This window comes from Perognathus longimembris, chromosome 13 (genome assembly GCF_023159225.1).
Source record: "Perognathus longimembris pacificus isolate PPM17 chromosome 13, ASM2315922v1, whole genome shotgun sequence".
In the NCBI taxonomy this organism is placed as follows: Eukaryota; Metazoa; Chordata; class Mammalia; order Rodentia; family Heteromyidae; genus Perognathus; species Perognathus longimembris.
Window position 1 is genome coordinate 19,234,807 of NC_063173.1, and position 16,892 is coordinate 19,251,698.

Genomic DNA, 16,892 nt, shown 5'->3' on the forward strand with positions numbered 1-16,892 from the left:
ATTTTCCTAGCCCCTAGACAATCTTTTTTAAAATTAAATTATCAGTACCAGCAATTTTACTCTTGATTTTTCTCCAAAAGGAATAAAAATTTATTAACATAAAACCCATATATGAATGTTGGTCTCATCTTTATTTTTAATATTCGAAAATTAAAGTGAATCACATTTGTTTTAGCAAGTAAAATGGTTTTAAAAACTACAGTGTGTATAAAAAAGACTAAGATATAAATTATCAATATATAATATTTTGTATGAATCTACAAGGACTTATGCCGAATGACAATAGCTAATCCCAAAAGATTTCTATCTCATTTATGTAACCTTTTATATGACAACATTGAAGAATGGTAGCACAGGAATATTACTAGGGTTATCAAATTTGGTGGAGGTCAGAGAAAAATGGAAAGGTGGGATTACAACTGTAAAAGGAACACATGAAGTGACCTTCCATAGGAATTTATCAATTTTTACTGATAAATTTATAAAGATAATGTACATACTTGGACAAGTGAGGACACTAATAAGAAAGGGAAACATTAAGGGCCAGAAAGTGTCCTCTTAAACACAACAGTGCTGTACACAGCATGACCCAGGGGTTAGGGATCAAACTTTAATACTTCGATACCAATGTAAGAAGAACATGGAAAATCCATATTAAAACATTTCAGTAAGAGGCCCCTACAATAAGAAAAATTAAGGATAATAATTGCAACATAGACTTCTGTAACACAGTAGTACAGACTGAATTAAATATTCTTTCTTGGTCCTTTTTCTTTTGCTAATAACACTATAAGAGACTAGGTAGGTTAGAAAGAGGAATGGTTTATTTTATTCACCATTGTAGTGCAAGGTTGAGAAGCTGCATCTGGTGATAGCCTTGCTAGCAGTGTCCTGAGCTGATAACAGGTATCTCATAACAGATGGCAAGCATATGTGCCTGGCTCTTACAAATCCATCATTATTCTGTCATGTGAGATCCACCTGATGACCCTATCTAATTCTAATCACCTCCTGAAGTCTCACTTTGTAAACTTTGTAAAGATCATAAACAGTGAAGCTTCTAATCCCTCACAATGAAGATTAAGTCTAACCTTAGTTTTGTGGAGAACAAACCATATTCAGATTTGCACTTTTTAAAACAGTGAAACAAAACCTAATATCCAAAATCTGAGAGAAATGAGTCAAAAACAGAAAAAGGAAATACAATGAGAATTCACCAATCTCAGTAAAAGGAAATACCTCAGGAACAAAGACTTCATTATAAAATACTAAAGAAAGAATAGGAAGAATAAAAATTTGAGAGGCATCAAGTGAAAATAAGATGAAGCAAAGAGGATTTCAAAAAAGTATTGAGAACTGCAAAGGAGCATCAATATTATTGGAGTGTAGTAAGAGGGAAAATGTGCAACAAAACTAATGGTTAAGCTAATCTAGGAAAACTTTGGGACAAAATAAAGTGTTAAGTCTACTTTTTGGAGGAAAAGTGATCTAGAATAATGAAATCTGAACCATTTTAGCAAGTTAAGGCAATAAATAAATAAATAAATTAGGCAATAGTTTGAAGGGCAAACCATAGCAAAAGAGTAGCAATTTTAAGAAACTCAAGGAAAGAAAGTACCAGCAGGAATTTGATATACAGGAAAGTTTTTCTTCAGTTAAGATGGCATAAAAAAAATCAAATTTGAATATTCAAGAGCTCATTTATGAGCCTCTGAGTTTGTTAACCGATGAGCTTAAACCAAAGGACTGTTAGTACTTAATATATTAAATTGGAAAATTGCCAAGTAAATATGACCAGGGTGGGAACATTGGTAATATAGAATTAAATGTTATACATCATTAGACTTTTAGAAGTGAGGAGGTAGAGGAGAGAAAGCAAAAGTACAAGATCACACTGCTATGAGGAGAAAATGCATAAAATTTGCAGATCAGTTGCTAAAGCTTAAGATTAAAGGGGTGAGGAAATAAAAGGGATTAAAGGCAATAATGAAAGTATAAATGTTAAGTAACTACTAGAACAAAATTGCTAAATTTTACAGTTGCTAAATACCAAAACAACTTAAAAAACTGAAGAAACATGATAAATATACACACATTATATAGTAGTGACTGATAGAAACCCCAACATATCTGTCTTTTTAAGTATGAATGGCTTACCTTGCCTAATCAAAGAGATTTTCCAAGTTGACTCATAAACAATGAAAGTTGTTTCGAAAAAAAATCTGTTAGTGAATGCTAGAATCAAGAGTAGAAAACTTGATAAAGCTCGGGATTTTTGCTTGACCTCTCAAGTATTTTCTTACAAATTGCTTATGGGCTGCTAGGGAAAAATAAGAACTTTAGGGTAGAAAAACTGAACACTACATTCTTAGGCCAAGTTCCTATTAGTGAAATGAAGGATCTCATGGCCTCTGACTTAATGCCCTTAGGAGGGCACATTGTTTTTTTGTGTAGTAATCTAGCATATATATATATATATATATATATATATATATATGCATAATGACTCTGAAAATGAAGGACATCATACAAAAGTGCAAAATATAAAATAGCTGGTCTCTGTTCTTCAGAAAAGTATCAGTGTCGTGAAAGGTTTTGGAACTATTGCAAATTACAGAAGTCTTTTAGAGACAGGCAACCAAATACAATCTATGTCTAAGTTAGATTCTGTATTAGATGGAGGTAAAAACAGAAAAGGGATAGTGAAGTAATATTGACAGACCTTAAATATGAACTGATGAAAGTACATTATCAATATTAAAATGCCCTGTTTTATGACAATAATTTCTTTTTAATTTGTTTTGTTTTTGTTGCCAGTCCTGGGGCGTGGACTCAGGGCCTGAGCACTGTCCCTGGCTTCATTTTGCTCAAAGCTATCACTCTACCTCTTGAGCCACAGCACCACTTGCGGCTTTTTTCTATATATGTGGTGCTGAGGAATCAAACCCAGGGCTTCATGATACGAGGTGAGCACTTTACCACTAGGCCATATTCCCAGCCCTATGACAATACTTTTATGTGAAGAAAAAAAAAAAGAGTGTGCTGAAGTATTTCAAGTATTGTGACATGAACATAGAAAGGGTTCAGAGAAAAAAAAAATCCAACAACATAATTCCAGGATCCAGGTAATTAAGCAAAGGTAGCAAATATTAATGAAAAAAAGGATGGTGACTTTAAGAAAAAGTACTTACTTCAAGCCTGGAAATACCTCAGCACCACATATAGAAAAGGCCAGAAGTGGCACTGTGGCTCAAGTGGTAGAGTGCTAGCCTTGAGCAAAAAGCACCAAAGGCCAGTGCTCAGGCCCTGAGCTCAAGACTCAGGAATACCAAAATAAGAAAAAGAATAAGGTACTTCAGAGTAATCTGTTTTTTAACTTAGCCCAAATTTTTAGCTTTTTTTTTCTTTTGGTCCATTGTGGGCCTGAACTCAAGGCCTGAATGCTATCCCTGAGCTCTTTACTCAAATGCTAGCTAGCACTCTACCACTTTGAACCATAGTGGTCACTTCTAGTTTTCTGTTGGTTTATTGGAGATTAGAGTCTCATAGACTTTCCTTCCCTGGCTGCCTTCCAACCGTGATCCTCAGATCTCAGCCTTCTGAGTAGCTTGATTTATAGACATGAGCCACCGGCACCCGCTGTTCTTAGCTTTTTAAAAAGTTACTCTTATTATGAACTGTAAGGTAGAAACCAAAATATCTTAGTTCAGTAAAATAGAATTTAAGTTAATAAATTTTGTCACTATCTCTTACCTCTCTTTTAGATACTGTTTTACTGGTTCACATTCATTCTATTTAGATAGCCTTATCAGATTTGGCAACAGTCTTACAAAAGCCTTTTTCACTGTTTTGTATTTACATAATTTGCCTCTTTTTTTAACTTAAAAATGTGCATTAGACAGAAAATTTTTAAGTGTGCCTTTCTTAAGATCTCCAGTAAAGTACTCTATCTTGTAAAAACAACTCTGCTAACCTCCTCCCCATTTCTTGATGCCTCTCCATGGTATGAGATCACAATGGGAAATGCAATGAACTTTTAGCCTTTGGATATCTCCTGAGGTTTTTATCTTGCTCCAAATAGTATGTGGAAAAAGCCTTGCCAATAGTTGTGCAACTATTATTATGTCTGATAAATCTTTATCTTTTTTTTTTTTTTTTTTTGGCCAGTCCTGGGCCTTGGACTCAGGGCCTGAGCACTGTCCCTGGCTTCTTCCCGCTCAAGGCTAGCACTCTGCCACTTGAGCCACAGCGCCGCTTCTGGCCGTTTTCTGTATATGTGGTGCTGGGGAATCGAACCTAGGGCCTCGTGTATCCGAGGCAGGCACTCTTGCCACTAGGCTATATCCCCAGCCCAAATCTTTATCTTTTGAAGAATAATTTGTCCTTTGTAAATAGATGAAGATACTTTATCCTAGTGATTCCATTTTTTTTCTTTATATGTAATAAATATAACCAGTAGTACTGTTTGGACCATGTTTGAGGAAAGGAATGAATGGATGAAATGTGGGATTATGCATCCAATCCTATTACATTGTACTAACCATTTTTTCAGTGCTTTATGAACAGCCAGTGATTATATGCTAATTTTATATTCACTGATTTTTAAATATTATTATACTGCATATTCTTGTTTCTGTCTTAAGGCCATGTACATAGAAAAATCACATGATTCTATGAAGTGAATAGTCTAGTAGTTCATAGAGTGATGTTACACAGTGGTTTTAATCTTATTTTAATCTGACTATAGTAATTAAGGAAGAATACTTACGTGGGGTGTGTGTGTGTGTGTGTGTGTGTGTGTGTGTGTGTGTGTGTGTGTGTGTCTGTCTGTCTGTCTATGCAGGAATGCGCTGGTCCTTGGGACTTGAACTCAGAATCTGGGTGCTCTCCCTGAACTTTGCTCAAGGCTGACACTTCACTACTGAGCCACCCCTCTCCTGGCTTTTTGAACCACAATCCTCAAACCATAGCCTCCTGAGTAACTAGGATCATAAGCATAAACCACTGGCACCTAGTGATTTGTGTAATTTTCAATCATTGTGAATTTTTCAGAGATCAATGTTATTTCTGTATAGTTTTAAAGAACCTTTTGTAAAGATTGACATGACAAATATAAATGCATTTCTCTAAGAAGTATGGAATTACTTTTCATTGTAAAGACCAATTTTTTTTTTAGCCCAACACCACAATGTATTGTCAATAAAAATTAGGTAGAAGAGCTGGGAATGTGTCTTAGTGGTAGAGAGCTTGCCTAGCATGTATGAAGCCTTGGGTTCGATTCCTCAGCACTACACAAACAGCAAAAGCCAGAAGTGGTGCTTAGCTCAGGTGGTAGAATGCTAGCCTTGAGCAAAAAGAAGCCAGGGACAGTGCTCAAGCCCTGAGCCCAAGCCCCAGGACTGGCCAAAAAAAAAAAAAATGGGTAGAAATGAATGTGATCTACAGCAGTAAGCAAAACAACATTCACGTAGAATGAAACTAAAATTTTAATTTAATTAAATTTAAATTTAATTTTAATTAATAATTTAATTTTTAAAGCAATAAAATTATTTTGCTGTTAATTTTTTTTTTATCGATGCATTTCAAGGTCCTAATTTTCCAACCATTTTGCTTATGGCTAGTGTTGTTTTGTGGGGTTTTCTTTAAGCACTTTTTTACTGATAGTTATTCTTTTTCTAACTAGGAAGAAGCATTACATGCATTTATTCAGCCAGAGATTCTAGATGGCCCAAATCAGTATTTTTGTGAACGGTGTAAGAAGAAGTGTGATGCTCGAAAGGTAGGTGTTATGTAAAATTAATACTTTATTAAGATAATATTCAGTATTCAAAAGAATCCACTCTACCCATTTTGTTTTTTTTAGGGCCTTCGGTTTTTGCATTTTCCTTATTTACTGACTTTACAGTTGAAACGGTTTGATTTTGATTATACAACCATGCACAGGATTAAATTGAATGATCGAATGACATTTCCTGAGGAGCTAGATATGAGTACATTTATTGATGTTGAAGATGAGGTAAATACTACATTTTTCTTGTTATAAAATATTTTTATTACCCAATTTAACCAGATTGATGCCATTTAGAAGCTTTTCCTTTTCTTTCATATTTTCTAATGCTGAGTTCTGTTAAAAAATAAAAAGCTTTAACCTTTGATAAAGCTTTACTTGACCACCATAGATTATATCTCAAATATTCTTTTTTTAGTCAGAGTAACTTACTATAGTCTTTCAGAAGATAAATATAGGTTCTCTCCTTGGAATTCTTTCTTGAATTTGAGTGGTAATCTTTCATAATTTTAGTTATTGAAACTAACAAGTCTACTTGTTGGATGTACTTGTATTTTTGTTACATACTAAACATGGAACAAAAAACATAAATGAATCGACAACAAACAAATGTAGCATGGACCTAATTTCTTCTATTTAAGTACCTTTTTCAAGGATTAAAATACTTTAGTTAGTCACTAAGGTTTACTAACTTTTAGGTAGAAAGACAAAATGTGAGGTGCTTAGCTGTTTTTATTTTTTGGTTAGATTTTATTTTAATTTGAAACTTTACAGTGTTTCACCATGGGACTTTCTAAGACAAATATAGTGCTCACCTATTTCTTCCTACTCATTAATGTTCCAGAATGGTCTGATTACTCTAGCCTTGTTTAACAGAGAGTAAAAAGTACTACTATTCCCAAGTCTACTATAAAGCTTTCTTTTCTGATTGGAATTCATTATAAATTATTAAAATATCATCTCAGAAGCTCATAAATCATTATCAAGTTTTAGTTAATATTGATAAGCACCAAGAAACAGTGTGTCAAAAAGAGCACATGTTTTCGATCTATATATATGTAGGTTCAAATTCTTGTTTTTCTTATTGATCCTGGATACTTTTCTAAGCTTTATTTTCCTTGTCTGTGAATAAGGATAATAACTGTTCTTCTATGACTGTTGTAAAAAGATGACTTAAAGTAGATGTTCACTGTCTGTTTAGCTGGCCAGACAACATTTTAAAAGATTTCATTTAAAGCTGATGGCTTTGAAAGCTGGTGGCTCATGCCTGTAAGTCAAGCTACTCAGAAGGCTGAGATCTGAGGATCAAGTCTGTGAGACTCATCTCCAGTTAACCACTAGAAAAACTAAAGTGGCACTATGGCTCAGTGGTAGAGCTCTAGCTTAGAGCTGGAGGAATCCAGGGACAGTGCCCAGGCCCAGAGTTCAAGCCCCATTACCAAAAAACAAAATTAATTAATGCTTGTGCTTTGGTTTTTTTTGCTTTTTTTTTTTTTTGCCAGTCCTGGGCCTTGGACTCAGGGCCTGAGCACTGTCCCTGGCTTCTTTTTGCTCAAGGCTAGCCCTCTACCTCTTGAGCCACAGTGCCACTTCTGGCCATTTTCTATATATGTGGTGCTGGGGAATCGAACCCAGGGTTTCACCTCTAGGAGGCAGGCACTCTTGCCACTAAGCCATATTCCCATCCCCCAATGCTTGTGCTTAAGTTAGGAAATCTATCCAAAGTATAATATACTTTCAAGGCGAGCACTTTACCACTAGGCCTTATTCCCAGCACATCAAAGTATAACAAACTTTCAAAGGAAATAAAAAGTTTTGTAGACTTCCTAATCAAAAATAGACGAACATGAATATTTGGTCTTCTGTATATGTCTAATATATTTGTTATAAAGAGAAGATTTCCCAGGGAAGAATACCTAGAAACAAAGCTTTGCCGGTTTTATAAGGAAGTGGTAGGCCTCCTCAGGAGAAAAGATAACTTTGGCTTGGTTGGGATTTCAGCATGATTCCTTTGGATGTAGTAGTGAGAAGTTGGTATTCACCTTAAATTTGTTTCTTTTGTAAGCCAGTTCTCTGAGGGTTGAATGATATACTAGACAATGCATATATAGTTCCTACAACAAAGTTCTTGACAAAAAAGGCTTATTATTTGATTGATTCAGTAATTTATTAGAACCTAATAATAATGCTATATATACATCAAGACCTTGCATCTTGTTGTTTTTTTTTTTTCTTGCCAGTCCTGGGGCTTGAACTCAGGGCCTGAGCACTGTCCCTGGCTTCTTTTTGCTCAAGGCTAGCACTCTACTTGAGCCACAGTGCTACTTCTGGCTTTTTCTATATATGTGGTGCTGAGGAATCAAACCCAGGGCTTCATGTATACGAGGCGAGCACTTTACCATTAGGCCATATTCCCAGCCCAAGAACTTGCATCTTAAACAGTTCTTAACCTAAGTAATAAAAACATGTAGTTAGGTCTTGCAGGAAAGGTGGATTCCTAAGATGTAGAATTCTTCAAAATTGTGTGAATGTGACTTTAAAATCATAAGCATAGAAACATATTTTTGCTTCTTGTACACTATCATAAAAATTTATTCAGATTAGATATGTCTTGCTTTTCTAACACCTAATATTGTGATGGAAACTGGACTTTCTTGTCCAAGAAAAGAGAGAGATGTTATTCTATTACAGTTTTGGACTAGAAGAAACTCTTTGGCCTGTAGGCTCTCTGCTATAATAGATTTTTGCTAAAACAAATTATTATCACTCTGTAATAATAAATGTAGGGTTTGATAAAATTCAGAATCAATTGCATTATGTTAGAATTGTAAAGACATAGCATATATTTTTTAAATACTATTTTTACTTACTTTGCTTAAGGTATAACTTGGACAAAAAATAAATTTACTTAAAGTGAAATAATAAAAATCATGTCAAGTTATATGAAAATGTTAGAGGATGTAGGTAGTTATGATTAATATATTTTCCTTTGTTTTGCTTATAATTTTTAAATAATGATATTTTATTAAGAAATCTCCTCAGACTGAAAGTTGCACGGATAGTGGAGCTGAAAATGAAGGTAGTTGTCACAGTGATCAGATGAGCAATGATTTTTCCAATGATGATGGTGTAGATGAAGGAATCTGCCTTGAGAGCAATAGTGCAACAGAAAAGATTTCTAAACCTGGACTTGAAAAGGTAACTTTTATAGTTTATGCTTTTTGGTTTTGGGGCTGGGAATTTAATCCAGGGCCTTTTTCATGCTAATCGGCAAATGTTGTACTAGTGAACTAACCGTTGTTATTTCTTAATTAAAAGAAAGAGTAATTTCTGAGCTTCTTTGTAATTCTACAGCTGTTGTAATGATAAAGTTCTCTTAAAAAAAAGTCTTTTTGAAAAAGATGACATCTTAAAGATAGCTGTGTTTCCATTCCATGCACATGAGTATGAGAATGTGTCATTATTATACTTTAGGAAAAAGTCCTTACAGGTGGGAACATCAATTTATAGGAAAGTGAACTATAACTGTAGTATAATTGGGGCAACTTTTTTTGGGGGGGGGGGAGGGCCAGTCCTGGGGACTGAACTCAGGGCCTGAGCACTCTCCCTGGCTTCTTTTTGCTCAAGGCTAGCACTCTACCACTTGAGCCACAGTGCTACTTCTGGCTTTTTCTATATATGTGGTGCTGAGTAATTGAACCCAGGGCTTCATGCATACGAGGCAAGCACTCTGCCACTAGGCCATATTCCCAGCTCCCCCTTGGCTGTTTTGTGATAAAACTTGAATCTTATTTTAATTTATAAAAAAAACTTGATTTCTTAACCTTGACTGTGTATATTAGAATAGACCTGTATGAAGGAATGTACACATGAAACTTACAACATATAATAAAATTGGGGTGTTTTTTTTTTGGTAACTTTCCGTTTTAAATCTAAGGAGAAAGTTGGTCTGTAATAAATAGATGACAATTATCATGTTATTTCTCATATGTGTTAATATTTAAATAAAGGTTTGCGATTTTCCTCTCTTTTGAATGCCTTCTCCTTTTCCCTCTTAGAATTCCTTGATCTATGAGCTCTTCTCTGTTATGGTTCATTCGGGGAGTGCTGCTGGTGGTCATTATTATGCCTGTATAAAGTCATTTAATGATGATCAATGGTACAGCTTCAATGATCAACATGTCAGCAGGGTAAGGAAGTGTCTTTTAAGATTATTGCTCTGAAAAATAGGAGTAAGAACAGTTAACAGGGTTTGTTTAAAATGGGAATATCTGTCTAATGGGACTGGGAATGTGGCTTAGCAGTGAAGTGCTTGCCTAGCATGCACAAAGCCCTGGGTTCAATTCCTCAGCACCACATAAACAGAAAAAGCCAGAAGTGGCTCTGTGGCTCAAGAAGTAGAGTGCTAGCTTTGAGCAAAAAGAAGCCAGAGACAGTGCTCAGGCTCTGAGTCCAAGCCCCAAGACTGGCCAAAAAAATCTGTCTAATGATGCTTTCCAAATCTGATATCAAATCAACCTTTGATGTTCAGTAAATTTCCTGCTTTTTAGTTATTTGTTCTGTTTTCTTTTGGCTTACTGAATGTTTCCAAGGGAGATAATTGATGTTTCTCCAGACTTCATATTTGATATGTGATTAGCCACAGTAAAACTGAATGGCTACTAAGCATCCAGAGATTATGTAAATTTTATGACTTGATATCTGTTATATAGAATTTAACTCTTGAGATTAAAAAATTGGACTACAACATTTCCTACCTCTTAATAGATGAAAATATCATTTACTCCCAGGGAACTTTAGAGTAACAGACAAATAAGCCAACCAGTCTCAGAATATCTTAATTTTCTTTACATCGAAAAGATTCTAATTTTAACTATTAGTATTTTGTTTTACTATTAGTATTTTAAATATGTCATTTATATTGTTTATGGGAGTTTAAAATGGATGAAATTATTCAAGTTGAAAATTGCATAATAGGATAATTTTTTAAATTGCAATTGTATCACAGTAGTGATATTTTTTTCTGAATTTGTAAATCATATTATACTGTGCAGAAGAATTAAGATCTACTATATTTATAATTTAATTTATGAGATTTACCAATATTAAGTGCATGGGCAAGTCTATTTGTTAGACAATTTAAGTAGTTGAAAAGAAAACAGAATACATTAAATTTATAAGTGCAGTTTAAAACATTTAAGTGATTTAATTTACTAGGTTGTAAAAAAAGTGCTTTAACAGTGATTGCTAAAGTTGCTAGATTTAGCAAAAAAAATAATTGAATTTAAGGACTCCAGAAAGAAGTTGGTGTTTGAATTTGCAATTTTAATAAATGGAGTATAAATATTCAAAATGAAAAAATGGGTTACACATTGACATTAACATAATGGTATATAACAACCTTTTAGATAACACAAGAGGACATTAAGAAGACACATGGTGGATCATCAGGAAGCAGAGGATATTATTCCAGTGCTTTTGCAAGGTAAGTAATTTCCTGATTTCTAGTGTTCCTAAATTAGAATTAATTATGGCTTTTTTGGTTTGTTTGTTTTTTATACCTGTAATAGGGCTTGAACTCAAGTCCTCACACTCTTACTTAGATTTTTTTTTTTTTTGCTCAAGGATAGCACACTACCACTTGAGCCACACTTCCACTTTCAGCTTTTTGCTAGTTAATTGGAGATAACTACTAGTTTTGAACCTCAATCCTCAATTTTTATCCTCCTGAGTAGCTAGGAGTATAGGCATGAGCCACCCAAGTCTGGCTTCTTGTTCTTATTCCTTTTTTATTTTCCTTTTTTTCTTCTTTCCTTTTTTTTACTTTATCTTCAACAGTTTACCCCAGAGGTTTGCAAACTACATCCCAATATAGTTCATCTTCAAATTTTGGAAATAAAGTTTTGCTGGAAAACTGACAGTTATTTACATACATAGAAACACACATCCACGCATGTATATGTATAAATCTATATTGACAGCATCATATCAACATAATTGAGCAGTACAAACCATCCAGTTTATAGAACCAGAAATCTTTCTCTCTGGCCCTTTCTAGAGAGGGCCAGACTGTCTGATTTAACCATTGTTGTCATTGTGGTACACACTTGTGTAGGAATCTTTGCTGTTACCAAGGATAGCTCTGAAATGTTTTCATAACTTTGCATTTTTTAAACGTTGATTTTACTTTCTGGCTGGTATGTTTTAAATTTCAATGTATCAGTGAACCATGGCAGGACTTTCTGATTGAAAGGAAAAAAAAATCCTACAATTTTAAGTAAATATTTCATGCTTGGAAATGGAATCCTTACAATCTACTTTTTATATTTCTACTAGCTCTACAAATGCATATATGCTGATATATAGACTGAAGGATCCAACACGAAATGCAAGTATGTTAACCTACAGTTACTTGATTATAAGCTGTATTATAAATTAATTTCTTATAAGCCCAGATAATCACTTTTCAGTGATAGAACAATTAAGATTTTTTAATGCCTGGAAGAATTAATATTTTAAAAACTTACAAGATAATACTGATTCAAAAAAGAGCTTTAAAAAAGTTGCTCAATTAGACCAGTCCTGTGTAACAATTGTCCTATAGCAAGTTATTTAACCTTTCTAAGTCTTTCCAGATCTGCAAAATAGAAATAATAGTTTAATTAGGTAGAGTTGTAAATAAACAATGAAATAATATTTTAGACATTTTTAATATTATATCTGGTATTTTGGAAATCTCAGATATAGTGATTGCTTGAAGATGTTACCTAAGTTTATTGAACCCAACATGCAGGTCTCTAGATAGCCTGACACACTATTGAAACAATTTTTAAGAACTAAAGCTAAGGTTCTTATTTGATTCAAAATCAAATATGTTAGTATAAATCTACTATGCATCCTTCATTAAAATTTAATTTTATTAAGAATTCCAGAAATGATCTCGATTATAAAATGTTTGTCTTCCTAATTTTTTTTGTATTTATAGTTTTTTCTTGCTAACTCTGATTATATACTGTTGTACATAGGATAGGGTGTGTCTATATAATACAGACATATGTGATGTGTTTGCTTATATCTCATTTTCATAATTAAAAATTAGTTATCTTTAATTTCAGTACATTTATTTTGCATAAAAGTTGTCATTCTCTTGTTGATTATGTTCTAACCATTCTAATGGTTTTTTTTAACCTTTTTATAATAATAATTATTATTATTATTATTATTGGTAATTTTCCTGTCTTTTCCTGTACCTCTACACATACTTTTTTGTGTGTGTGCCAGTCTTGGAGTTTGAACTCAGGGCCTGAGCACTTTCCCTGGCTTCCTTTTTTGCTCAAGGTTAGCACTCTACCACTTGAGCCACAGCACCACTTATAGCTTCTTCTGTTTATGTGGTGCCGAGGAATTGAACCCAGGGCTTCGTGCATGCTAGGCAAGCACTCTACCGCCAAGCCACATTCCCAGCCGCTATTACAATGTTTTTACTCACATTCTTGTGAACACAGATTCAGCTACTACAATGCTTAGAGTTTACTTGTCTTTTAACCAAAATAAGTCACTACATTTTGTCCTGTGATAACCGTTTAGTGATTTACTGTAGACCTTTCTGAAAAAAAAACAAAACTATAATAAAGCATTTCAGAACAGCGATTTAAGAACACAACTAATGAATCATGAAGAGTAACTTGTGGACAGGGAATGTGGCTTAGTGGTCAAGTGCTTGTCTAGCATGCATGAGGCCCTAGGTTCAATTCCTTGGTAATACATAAAATTAGTAAAGTAAGAGGAAAAATAACCATTAAATAAACAAAGAGTAATTTGTCCCTGATGATAGCTATTTAGGGGCAGAACCAGAATTGTAATCAATGTGCTCTCTATCTAGCCAGGCTTTCAGTAGTTCAGTAATTCATGCCCTCCTTTTTTTACTTCCTCAACTCTGCTTTTATAATGAAGCACCAGAGGGCACTCTGTGATATGATAGGGAATCTTTTTTAGCTGGGTGATTACAGGCATATTGTACTACCACTGTTAGCATGGAATTTTATTAGAGCTTATTTCTAGAAACCGTGCATTCTTACCTCCAGAGACAAGATACTTTTGATACTGATTAGTCTCCTTTTTTAATTCCAGATAGTCTTTAGTTTTGTTGAACAGTATTATAATCTCACATTACCTTTTTAACCTGTGAATTTATGATCTTTAAGAAAACGCTTATGTAGATCCTACAATTTTTACAGATTAAAGCCAGATCTTATTTTTAAAGTTTTCTTTTAGCTTTTTCTTCAAAAGTAGACTCAGAAATGATAATCAATTTTTATGCAAATTAGTCTTAAGGATATATATGAAGAGAATATAACAGATAAAAGTTGTCAGGTCTTCTTTTTTTTTTTTTTCTTTTTTTTTTTTTTGCCAGTCCTGAGACTTGAACTTTGGGCCTGGGCTCTGTCACTGAGCTTCTTTTGCTAAAGACTGGCACTCTACCACTTGAGCCACAGTGCCACTTCTGGCTTTTTCTGTGATTTTAATTGGATATAGAATCTCACAGATTTTCCTCCCTTGGCTGGCTTCCTGCTGTGATCCTCAGATCTCAGCCTTCTGAGTAGCTAGGATTTTTAGGCTTTAGTTGCTAGCACCCAGCTAAGTTATCAGTTTTGCCACTCTACCTTCTTTGGTTAGAAGGCAGCTAAAGAAGTACTTTTAACAAAAAAAAAACAAAAAACAAAAAAGGGAAAATTAACACTATCAGAAAATAGTAACAAACCATTATTTGTAGTATGATATTTGTCATAGTGGCAGCAGCATCAATAATATTTATCAATTTTTATTGTATTCCGAGCAGTAATTATGTTAACTGTTAATTTGCTAAACAAACTTAAATCTGGAAAAGTCAACTTGCCCAAGGTTACAGCAGTGTTCATTGTTGATGTTCATTGTTGATTCATTCATTCATTTATTTTGCCAGTCCTGGGGCTTGAACTCAGGGCCTGAGCACTGTCTCTGACTTCTTTTTGCTCAAGGCTTGTACTCTACCACATGAGACACAGCGTCACTTCTGGCCTTTTTTGTTTATGTGGTGCTGAGGAATCAAACCCAGGGCTTTGTGCATGCCAGGCAAGCACTCTACCACTAAGCCACATTCCCAGCCCTCACTGTTCATTATAAAATTGAAGTTTTAAAAATGGTTTTAATTTTTTAGTTCATGGGAGCTTTTTGTTGTAAATTATCTTGAGCTCTCTTGAAGTTAGAAACCAATTTGGAGAAATATATAGCCTTTAAAGATGTGAGTCCTTACTGTAGTTTTATTATCAATACTTCTTTTCCATGGCCTGGAAGAAGCTCATGTTCCAAGTTGAGAGAAGAATAGAATTGAAATACATTTCAATTAAAACATGTAGAACTTGAAAAATAAAGGGAGTTCAAGTTGAGAAACACTGTCTGATCCTATATTTGTTATACATAGAATTTCTAGAAGTGGATGAATATCCAGAACATATAAAAAACTTGGTGCAGAGAGAAAGAGAATTGGAAGAACAAGAAAAGAGGCAACGGGAAATTGAGCGTAATACATGCAAGGTTAGATTCCATGTTACTTTTGGTTGAAAAGTACTGTTATAAGTTTGCTTAGCTGCAGCTCTTATTTCTTCTACCTTATTGGATTATTCTGTAGACAGTTATGCCATGATGATAATTCGTGTGATTATGCTAGCAAGGTAAATTTTATCAGATTTTATATATAGAAACCCACTTATATGTACTGGATGTACTCAATGCTAGGGGGCTTTAGAAGGAGCCTACTCATATCATATTAAAACAGGGTTATTTGAAAAAAAAAAGCTTTCTGAATAAAAATTGTTACGTTCTAAGCAAATTCATATTGTTTTATGTAATCTCTCATAGAAATATGCTAATGGATAATCACAGATGTTATAAAATCTTAGTAACTATTTCCAAACTAGAGAAATATTAGAAACAACCCAAATATGTTATTATACAAATTATGGTATATACTTGCAAAGCAGTGTAAAGTTGTTAGCATTTTTAATCTTCCTTAAGATATGAGAACTTAGACACATCAAGTATTGATAAAGACAAAAAAGGAAGATTGTATTCATAAACTGCTGTGTTGAATGTTAATTCCTTTGTACAAATACTTAAAAATAATATACTTAAAGAATATAAAATTGTTTTATGTTTCATTAAATTACATTATTTTGACAGGAAAAAATGTTCTCTATAGAAGAATTAAGCCTTGACTCTTGACCTGTTAAGTTAATGGTAATATCTTACATTTTTTAGATAAAATTATTCTGTTTGCATCCTGTGAAGCAAGTAATGATGGAAAATAAATTGGAGGTTCACAAGGATAAAACATTAAAGGAAGCAGTAGAAATAGCTTATAAGGTATGTTTAAATGCACTGTTAGCCTTTCACTATTGACAGCTTATTTATTACGGTCACCAGTTTTATTGTAGTTAATGTAATACTTGCAGTAATTTAATAGCCAATTTATTCATATCTTTCTTACTGCCCTTTGGGACATACTTAGTTAATTTTAAGGTGATTATCTTCTTCCTAAAAACCAGTTAAACTTTTTAGATACCAGAATTAGTGTTAAAAACAATAATTTTTTTCCCATTTGTTAAGTAGCTATCTGCCTACAATAAGAAGCATTAGGGATAGCGGAAAGAAGACATGATGCTTGTGAAGTGTATACTCCTTTGGAAAAAAACAAAAAAATGCACAAAATCGCAAAATAATTTGCGATTGTTTTATTATTTAGCTTCTATAAAGCACAGTAGTATACTGAGATAATTTATTATGAGACTACCCATGATAATGAGACAGCAATTGAAAAAGTAAAGGAAGAATATTCTAAGTAGAGAATAGTAAGCATAAAACATAAACATAAGGAAATTTTGAGCGTATTCAAGAAACAAGGAATACAAGTGCACATAATATATAATGAATGGAAAGAGTAGGGTAAAATGAAACTAGAGACTTTCTGTGAATAAATTTTGTTTCATTGTAAGGATAATGGCAAATTCTTGATTGGGTTGGAAAGGGAAGTGTAAAGATAAGCACTCCTTTTTTTTCCCTGGGTGCT

The 16,892-nt window shown here is 33.6% G+C and overlaps 1 protein-coding gene across 2 annotated transcripts in view; it reads left to right on the top strand.

The window, feature by feature from the left end:
- The window catches only part of Usp47 (ubiquitin specific peptidase 47), an 88,170-nt gene that overhangs the window by 45,891 nt on the left and 25,387 nt on the right, over positions 1–16,892 (top strand). For both annotated transcript variants that reach the window (XM_048361188.1, XM_048361189.1), the window contains 8 exons: positions 5,684–5,779; positions 5,864–6,016; positions 8,819–8,986; positions 9,847–9,978; positions 11,197–11,273; positions 12,125–12,180; positions 15,249–15,361; positions 16,085–16,189. In XM_048361188.1, the coding sequence (XP_048217145.1) occupies positions 5,684–5,779; positions 5,864–6,016; positions 8,819–8,986; positions 9,847–9,978; positions 11,197–11,273; positions 12,125–12,180; positions 15,249–15,361; positions 16,085–16,189 (900 nt within the window). The remainder of the gene's footprint in view (positions 1–5,683; positions 5,780–5,863; positions 6,017–8,818; positions 8,987–9,846; positions 9,979–11,196; positions 11,274–12,124; positions 12,181–15,248; positions 15,362–16,084; positions 16,190–16,892) is intronic.